At 41.8% G+C, this 10029-nt stretch overlaps 1 protein-coding gene across 4 annotated transcripts in view; it reads left to right on the plus strand.

The window, feature by feature from the left end:
• The window catches only part of LOC109973146 (CCR4-NOT transcription complex subunit 6), a 12727-nt gene extending 4516 nt beyond the window's left edge, over positions 1–8211 (plus strand). For all 4 annotated transcript variants that reach the window (XM_020622517.1, XM_020622514.1, XM_020622513.1 and 1 more), the window contains 6 exons: positions 1309–1466; positions 2213–2367; positions 4747–4901; positions 5618–5851; positions 7130–7332; positions 7877–8211. In XM_020622517.1, the coding sequence (XP_020478173.1) occupies positions 1309–1466; positions 2213–2367; positions 4747–4901; positions 5618–5851; positions 7130–7332; positions 7877–8092 (1121 nt within the window). In that variant the 3' untranslated portion in view covers positions 8093–8211. The remainder of the gene's footprint in view (positions 1–1308; positions 1467–2212; positions 2368–4746; positions 4902–5617; positions 5852–7129; positions 7333–7876) is intronic.
• The last annotated feature ends 1818 nt before the right edge of the window (positions 8212–10029 follow it).

Raw genomic sequence — 10029 nt, forward strand, 5'->3', positions numbered from 1 at the left:
TAAGCTCGGGACCTCTACGTCTCTGAGGAGCAGTCCCCGGCCACATCAACCTGCCCAGTGTTTTATTGTTTGTTGTGTCTTGTTGCTTTACTTCTTTTGTCTCTCCTCTAGCCACTCACCCCAACCGGTCGAGGCAGAAGGCCGCCCACCAAGAGCCGGGGACAGTCGGAGGTTTATTCCGTTAAAGGGAGTTTTTCCTCCCCACTGTCACCAAGTGCTTGCTCAAGGGGGATTTGTTGGGTTTTCCCTCTGTAGTAATAGTGATAACAGTAAGGTCTAGACCTTACTTTGTAAAGTGTCCTGAGATGACTTTTGTTGTGATTTGGCGCTATACAAATAAAATTTTATTTGATTTGATTTGATCTTCTTCGGTAACGCTGTCACTCAAGTTTTAAATTTTTTCTGGTGACATTTTCTCTTTTATCTCGCTCCCGCTCCTGATGTACCAGCGTGCATGGCTGCAGTAGTCCAAACATCAGCACGTGTGCTGCTGCCGGCTGCTAACTCCTGCGCTCTGTGCTGTGTGTGTCAGCCTAACCTGACGTAGCTGTAACACGGTTCCAGCCACATGGTTGGTTCGCCGTGGCATTATTCTCATCACCATTGGCTGTTCGTGTTTTCTGTCAAAACATGGATGGAATGAGTTCTGTCGGCGTTGTATCAATTGTCTTATATTTCTATTGAGGAAAAGTTATTTTGCAATAATTATCTTTACTATTTTATTGCCTATGCCTAGATCCAGTATTTCACACTTGCAGTGTAGAATGTGCAGATTTCCTTTGGTTGGACATGAGTAAAAATGACTTGCAAAAAAGAGCAGTAGATATCATAAAAATATGGACGGTACTCTGTTGTTTCCCTTGGGTTGAGTACTTACTCATGTTGTGTAACCTTGTTGGGGGTAGTCATAACTGACTCATTGCTGTTTCTGATTACACCTTTGTGGTGCAGCTTTCAGTCTGTATTTCACTTGTGCTGTGGACCGTACTGTGAAATTTTGAAAGAAGTTGTAAAAACTTTTTTTCTATTATGATGGATGATAGCTAATCTGTTTGGATGTGTTGCCCAAATTCTGTTTATAGGGAACACAGTACTCGCTACCCTGAGCTGAAGTGCTCTAGAGGTTACCCTATTTACAAAATATTGCATATAACAAATGTTTTCCATGCACACAGCAATATTGTGTTTTGGTCATCTGATTAAACAAGTGTGGAAGCATCCATACCCCATCTTAAATTATATAAGTGAACCAAAATCATTAGCTTCTTCAGCTTTTCTTAACTATGCCTTGTTTGTTTCTCCCTTTAGCACTGTTCTCAGTGATGTGCTACAATGTGCTGTGTGATAAGTACGCCACACGACAGCTATATGGCTACTGTCCCTCATGGGCTCTAAACTGGGAGTACAGGAAGAAATCCATCATGCAGGAGATCCTAGGCTGCAACGCAGACATCATCAGCTTGCAGGTGACACATGGACATCAAATTATCTGCTCGGTTCTCTCATAAATCAAACATTTATTCTGTACATCAGTGCAGATCTGACAAGATAAGGAAATTCAGGTTTGGCTAGTGGCAGCAAGATGTTTTGGCCGCACATCAAGCTGACACAATAAAAGCAACACCTTGTAAATTGTTATGCAGTCTAGCAAGCCTGCATTGAAGGCTCCCTTTGTGCAACACTGTGCTCAGTGTTCACACTGCACACCGATGCTTGGCCTTTCCCTTGTTTTCCTGGCCTAGGTCAGAATGATTTGTACCTCATATTAGAAAGTGAGTATTATAGTCTTTGTAGAATTTGATTACTTTGTGATGTGTGGAGGTGTTTGGTAAGAGGGTGCTGTCATTTTTGGTTTGTCTGTGTTCCTTTATTTGTTTTAATGTGCTTTTGTATGTGAAGTCTTTTTTTCTTCATAAGAAAATGGCTCGGAAAATCTTAAATAACTAAATTATGTTAAAATATCTAAATGTGTGAAATGTCTCTGGTAATATTTTGTTTCTGTCCTCTTTTTGAACAGTGAAACTTTTTTATTTGTTGGAACATGTGCAAAGATGTGATGAATTAAAGCGTTCCATACACACTCTCTTAGTCTTTCTCGTATTGTATTAATCTAAAATGATAGTTTTGCCCTTCTTTGGATGAGAGCGTTTGTTTGCCAGACTGTTGGCCTTTTCCTGTGCGCCATCCTGATATGTTTTTGTGTTGACCACAGGAAGTTGAGACAGAGCAGTACTACAATTTCTTCTTGCTTGAGCTGAAGGAGCAGGGATACGACGGGTTCTTCAGTCCGAAGTCGCGAGCCAGGACTATGTCGGAGTCGGACCGTAAACATGTGGATGGATGTGCAATTTTCTACAAAACGGAAAAGTATGTAACTACACTTTTGTCTTTATTGTCCTGTGACTAGCTGTAATAGGGCTTAGAACTATGTTACTATAAATGGTTAAACATGCATAACACTTTAGTGTAAATAACAAAATTCACTGGCTTGTAACTCTTAAAGCAGAAATAAATGTGTTCTGAGTTTGTCACACCACAGGAAGATGTTATTAATCACCCAGACAAATTTGAATATAAAAACAGCTTTCAATGGCATGAAAAAAATAAGGAGTATTCTCTGCTTTGAAACACTGGCGGCATCGGGTGGACACACTGAAACCGTGCGCAATTGCAGAAATGTGCTGCCTGGTCTCATGGATGTGTTAATAGGTGTAGTAACTCACGATCAAACAGGAGAACTGGTGCTAATCAAAGACCCCTAAGTGAGAGTAGTGGATGGAAAATATGTTTGTGGTGTTTATGGAGCCGCTTCTCCTTTGTGTTGGTGTTTGAATGAGAGTGGGCAGTGCTCATGTCCCACACACACACACACACACACACACAGAGAGAGCAGACTGCTCCTCTGGCAGCAGTGGAGACGAGCCGTTTGCTTGTTAATGTTCATATGATAAAACTTTTCTGAGTAAAAAGCCAGTGTGAGTAATTTAATGAAATACCTGCTAAACGTGCAGAGAAGTGCAAATTTAACCTATGTCCACAGTCTGTGAGCTCGTTAGGCTAGCAGCAAAGAGCTAACTGTGGCGATCGGTCCGGTCCAGTGCAGCAGCAGCTGCCGGGTCCGTTCTGTGGCCATTGTCCCTCTTGCATCTCTCTCCCTCCACCAACTCTGGTCAGTTCACACCTGCTCCACCACATTCACTTTTCTTCCATTGTACAGATCCAGTATCTGTGACAAAGAAATTGCATATCTTACACATCATAGACTTTCACCTCAGGTCCAGTCTGCAACATGGGGAAACCATAACCTATGCTTTTTATTTTTACTCTGTTGCTCTGTGTTGATAGTGTGGTGTTTTTTTGTTGAGTGCTGTATCAGCTGGGTGACGCTACCACCAGCAGGGACCCACCTAACCAGTTTGATTACCCTGGAAATGAAAAGGTCCTTCAGGTTTTTACTCCTGCCAGCAGGCAATGATCAACATTGATTGTACTCATCTTGTTCAAGCATTTGTGTCAAGCCGCTGTAATGGTTACTGTGCTTTCACGCTTGAATATAGTTTCACAAATTGTGAAACTACAAACCATCTGTACTCGTAGTGGAAGCCACAGGCTAGATGAATGGGATGTTCTTAGAGTGTATCCTAAGGGTTGACATTAACAGCAATCTTTAAATTTGACTCACAACACTATACATATACAGTATAGCACATAGGTTTGACCACAGAATCCTTTACCCAAAAGTTGAAAAAACATTGTACATTTGCCGTATATGAAATTAGCTGAAGGGTCTCGTGCTTTTGAGTGTGCTACAGGTACTTTGAAAATCCTGCACACATCAGACCACAACATTGGTGGGATGTTTTTCATACATGTTGAAGTTTGTTAAAGGTGACAGGTTGTGTTTAACGATAAAAGGTGATATTTTTGTCTTGAAATGTTTATTTTTACTGAAAATCTGTTGTCAAGCAATAAATTGGCCAATATTGATTTACCTTAAAGGGAAATTCAAATGGTTTTACTCTCTAAAGTCTGTTTGCCAGATCTGAGAGTGCAGTGCTAAGTCTGTGGAGTAAAAGTTCATTTAGAAACTTTAGTTCTGAGAGAAAATATATGCTCAAATTAAGCAAGTTACCAACAGATGCCTGCCTATCTCCCATAGACCTACACTTCAACCTTTAATCATTGTTTTTTTCCTAATTGTGAAGCTTCATCTAGTACTGAGCCCTGTGTTTGGCTGAAGCAGATAAATCACCATTTGACACCATCAGCCTTGTAATTTTTCACTCACTCATAAAAGCAAGTTTACACTGAAATTTTAAGTCTTTCTCAATTTGTCTGCCATTTTGTCATTCATGTTCTAGTCATAAATGTTTCCCATTTTTAGGGCTAATTAAAAAGTTTTGCTTGTTTCCTACTTTTCCTGTGTTGCCTTTCAGTCCTTGCTGCATGATGTGCTGTTTGCTCCAATACATTTTAATTTTATGTGATCCGGTCTGGGGAACTATCTTTGTACTTTAGGAGAATAATTACATGTGCTGTAAAACAATAAGCCATTTGGGTCGAATAAAGAAAAATATCACACCTGAGCCATTATGAGACGCAACAATGTTTTTGTCGTTGTAGGTTGCACCACCTTAAATATAGTTCATACTGTAAATTCAATAAATGATGGGTTTCTTGTTATTCATTTGTTCATACCACTGCTTACAGAAGTTATATTTCTCGTCTCCCACTGTTCACCTCCAGGTTCAGCGCGGTGCAGAAGCACACGGTGGAGTTCAACCAGCTGGCCATGGCTAACTCCGAGGGTTCAGAGGCAATGCTGAACAGAGTGATGACTAAGGACAACATCGGCGTAGCTGTACTGCTGGAGGTCCGCAAAGAGATGATGGAGGTCTCCTGTGAGTGCACAGCACGATCCCTTATCTGGGACTTCTTTTTAGGGTGTCCGGTATCACTAGATTTTCTGCCTTTTTTTTTTTTTTCTTCTTCAAGACCAGCTGGTCCTTGAAATCCAGAGTTGATGCTCGTCTGAAACTCACTAAGATGGAATAACGGTGCAGTCACACAAAGTAGCTGTTCTGACTGGGTAGTTGTTTTCCAGTGTATCTGCTGCACTACACATGTCGGTGCTTTGTTTCTACACATTGTTTGTTTTATGACCTGGTAACACGTTCAAGACGCCATAGGGAACTGGGAAACCAGAGTCCATGACAGATTTTCCTCCATTTTGTTTCAAATAGTGTTGTGGAGTAGGGAACAATTCTGTGCTTTGGTTTCTGTTGGAGTCATAATTGGCTCCCCTCTTGCTGTCACTCGCACCTCTTTAGAGGATATTAGCATAGAGTTCATCTTTTCTCAACTTTCCCCTGTAGTTTAGCTGGGTGCTTTTGAATCTGTCAAGCTCTGCGTGGGGTGCATGGAAGCAAAGCCATGTCTCATTTGCAGTAAATGGCAGCTGTCACTGGTGCAACAGTGTGTAAATGCACCGTTAATAGTACAAGGTATTGTAGGTGATGTTGCAGATACCCATGGTGTATAAATAACTGCTGTTATGACAGCATGTTTAATTTGTCTTTGTGCCTCTTCTCCCCCCTTGCCTTTTATTTTCCTTCAGCTGGAAAGTCACTCCATGGCATGGAGAAGCAGCTGCTCCTGGTAGCCAATGCCCACATGCACTGGGACCCAGAGTACTCTGATGTCAAGCTGGTCCAGACCATGATGTTTCTGTCAGAGGTGAAAAACATAGTGGACAAGGCCACACGCAGCCTCAAGTTGTCCTCTGTCTCTGGTGAGACCAATGCCATTCCACTGGTGCTCTGTGCTGACCTCAACTCCTTGCCTGATTCTGGTAAGTAAGAAAGACGAATAGAGCTGTACTGTATCAGACCACAGAGAGTTTGTATTAAAAAAAAAAAAATGTACGTGAATTGAAGGTACTACAGTGTTAATGCATATTTGTTCCACGTATTTCCTGACAATGGTGAGGTGCCCTTTGAGCAAAACTAAATCCCATCCCTCTCTGTATGAGCAGTTCTATGTGCTGCATGATTGTCAGTGATAATTTAAAAAAAGGAATATGAATAACCCAAATAACTGGCCTGAAATTACTGGGGGGAGTTTTTTGTTTGTTTTTGTTTTTTTAGAAAAATTGGATGGTATGTATAGCTCTATTTGTTTACTTTATTGAATTCTTTATTTAGAGCTGAAACAAGAAATCAGTTGATGGGCCAAAATTAAATTAGTCCAAGAATTTGATATGAAAGTTTTACACTTTAAAATGCAAAAATAAAACTGGTACTGAATGTTTGGGTCCTGGAGAATTTCATAAGCCAAACACTCACTCAATAGAGAAAAAATGTGCAAAATAATTAATACACAGTTGCAAGAAAATATAATGGCACTGTTTGCAATTTTGAGTTTGAGTGTTTTTATAAGTCAAGGTAGTTCTGAACCACACGTTCTGAACCTCACGTCCGTTTTGGTATCATTGATTGGACTCCTTGTGTTGCTGTTACTTTTTCCACCAACACTTTCTATGTTTAATGGGTGTGTTCAATAAAGACATGAAAGATCATGACTATTTCTGTTTTATCAGCCTAGAAACATTGATTGTTTATATTTGTGGCTTTGATGAAGATCAGATCACATTTCATGACCGATTTATGCAGAAAACCAGGAAATTGCAATTGTGTGATTTGCTCTCGTTTCATCGTTGTGCGCTTGTTTTCTGTTCATGTCAGCTGTGCTAAGTACAGCAGGTGAAGATAAAGTTGTCTGGGAAGGTATTCAAGCCTTCCTGCTTTGATTTATCTTTCATTTTAGCCCACAAGGTGACACAAGACAGGACTTGATGGTTAATATGCTGATTTATTTTGGTGTTTGTGCCCAAATGTGCCAGGAAGGTAAAGCGCACACACAAAACTGTTTCTGTACACAAACAGTGCCATGGCATGTGTTTTATGGGTGACTGAATAACCGTTAGAGCTAATACTGCTTGTAACTTTTGAGTATCCAAAATGTCCACCTTAGGAATGGACTTGACTTGGTCTTTTGGGACCTTGGAAGGTGCCAGTCGACTCTTCTTAATTCTGATGAAGATGACGACTCCTCTCTCCCCTGCGTTTAGGTGTAGTGGAGTACCTGAGTACTGGCGGAGTGGACTGCACCCACAAGGACTTCAAGGAGCTTCGTTATAGCGACAGCCTGACCAAATTCAACTGCAACGGCAAGAACAGTACGTCCAATGGCAGGATCACACACGGCTTCAAACTGAAGAGCGCCTACGAGAACGGCCTGATGCCTTACACCAACTACACCTACGACTTCAAGGTAATTGCACCGATAGAACACACTGATACAGACGGGTGACAAATTAAAGAAAACACTCAAATGAGTGGTCTCCTTCCAGGATGACAGTGCCCCCATCCATTGGACACGAGGGGGTCACTGAATGGTTTGAGTATGAAAATGATGTGAATCATATGCTGTGACTTTCACAGTCACCAGATCTAAACCCAGTTGAACAGTTATGGAGGATTCTGGACCAATGTGTTAGCGTTTCCACCACCATCTTCAAAACACAAATGAGGGAATATCTTTTGGAAGAATCCAGTAGAATTCAGAGACTTGTAGAGTCAATGTCAAGGAGCCCCAAGGGTCTTCTGGTAGCACATGGTTGTCTAGCACCTTATTAAGACACTTTATGTTGGTTTTTCCTTTAGCTTCTCCTATCTGTATGGCATCATGATTATAGTTAATGTTTTGTTGTGCTCTTGTAGAGAGAGGCACCTTAAGTGTGTTCAACAATATATAGACTTACAATAACATAGAAATGTCCAAAGTGTGGTTAAGATTCTTCCTCTTTTCCCTTCAGGGTGTCATCGACTATATTTTCTACTCCAAGCCTCACCTGAACGTGCTGGGTATCTTGGGCCCCCTGGACCATCACTGGCTCGTAGAAAACAATGTCAGCGGCTGTCCACATCCCCACATCCCCTCCGACCACTTCTCCCTCTTCGCCCAGCTGGAGCTGCTCCTGCCTAATGTGCCCCCCCAGGTCAATGGGCTCCACCTGCCTGCACGCAGGTAGTGAGTCCCCGCCACACCACCAGAGGGAGCTGCAACCACAGGCTCTCCTTTGCAACTTTCCTTCCTTCCTCCCACTACCAGCTCTTTGCTCCACCACACCAGAGGAGGACAAAAAAAAAACACAACCTGTAAAATATTCGTACAGTGAGGTCTGGCCAACAGGGATTTCGTATAACATTATAGATACTCTATATTTTTCTTTTTGCTTTTTCTGTATTTCTTTTTTGTTCTTTTTTAACTGCTTGATTCAGTCCTGCTAGTGACCCATATTATGTATTTTGAACTCCCTTTGCTCCTCAAAATCCACCCACCTACCCACTTTGCTTCTGTCTTTCAAACCAGAGGGGATGGTAGCTCATTCATATTTGTCACATGGGGCACTGTTTGGTTTTAGAGAACGGGGAATGTTAGATCTGGCTGGGGGGACAACATCCACATGAAAAGTTCCATAGCTGATGGGTCTGCTAGTCTGTCTGTCCTGTATAAATCTGAAACCAGCAAAGACGGCAGACTTGTCAGTCTCAGACCTCCATTATTGGCTTGTACTTGTACTCTGGGAAGCCGGTGTACTTTCTCAGTCTTTCTAGGATATTTGTTGAATCAGATGTTAGGGCAGCTGGTAGTTGTGCATCCCTGGAGGTAGGATGTAGCGCATCTTGTATGAGGTGAGATTTCCTGCTGTCATTCTGTGGTGCTGAGGCCTTTTGTGTGTTCACGGCCTCCTGTGGTGCTACAAGATAGTCTACACCTCCGGCCCTGGCCCTGGTGCGTTAGCTACCAAACACACAGATGCCTCAAGAACCAAATGTTTGAGAACTAAAGGTGCCTGATTTCTCATGGGCAGTATGTTGTTCTAAGCGAGCGAGGAAGGATGTTGTGAGAAACTGAGAGCAGCTACCATCCTGTTTGCAGACGGTTTCACCGCAGCTTGTATAGTTGTTAGGATAGTCTTATGCTTAGGAGCTTGTGTGGCTCATGTATCACCCTTTTTGTGGTAAGTGGATTTGGGCTGATGGGCAAAGCGATGAGGGGGCTATCACCTCTTTTATTTTTTTTTCCTCTTTGATTGCTTTCAGGCAGAGAGAGAAAGTAATGGCTGATACACAGGAGTAAAACCAGCATTCCTCTCACTGTCCGGAGTTGCCATCCAGCTCCACACATGCAAGCTTACACACATATACAGGTAGTTTGAAGGCAGATCTGTAGCACTGTCTCTGAGGCCAGTAGTGACTTTCCCCAGACATAAATTCCATAAATGAAAGCAGTGGTTTTTTTCACAAGTGTTTGTACAGAATAGAAAACCAGACTCAGTCTTTACATGATTGTATATGAACCACAAAAGACCTGTTTTCTGGCGTTTTTTGTACTAAGAGTAAATTATGATCAGATTTGAAAAAAAAAGATTGTATTGTAAACTATGGCTAAATTTTTATCCAGTTAATGTTAAGAATTGATATTACCAGCTTGTACAAAAGACGTACGAAGAGGTTGTTCAAGGCGTTCACTGTAACTTCTTTGCACTCCCTAGAGATTAACTGTAACAGTATTGTTTTCTTTTCTCAGCCCTGTCTCTCTCTGCCATTGATTTGATTTGCCAGCATATTGCTGCGGTTGTAAAGAGACACCTAGTAAACTCTGCCTGTTGCTTCTTGCCCATTAACAAAGCCATTGATCTACACTGCTGCCATCAGATCAGACAAAAGGAGACACCAGAACGAGTCACAGCCCAGCAGTGACCCCGTCTGTTCATCTCCCACACTCACTAGTGACGTGTGACTGGTACAGACTATATGAATCCCACATGTACAACAAAACATCGTGCCTCACTGTAGCAGTTGTTGTTGTCTTGCACTATTTACATTTGATGAACGCCTGAACAACCTTTTCTGCTTTTATTTTTAAATACTGTTGAGACATTTGTGAAGATTTTATGTCCTT

The sequence above is a fragment of the Monopterus albus genome, unplaced genomic scaffold (genome assembly GCF_001952655.1).
Source record: "Monopterus albus unplaced genomic scaffold, M_albus_1.0 scaffold282.1, whole genome shotgun sequence".
Classification (NCBI taxonomy): domain Eukaryota; kingdom Metazoa; phylum Chordata; class Actinopteri; order Synbranchiformes; family Synbranchidae; genus Monopterus; species Monopterus albus.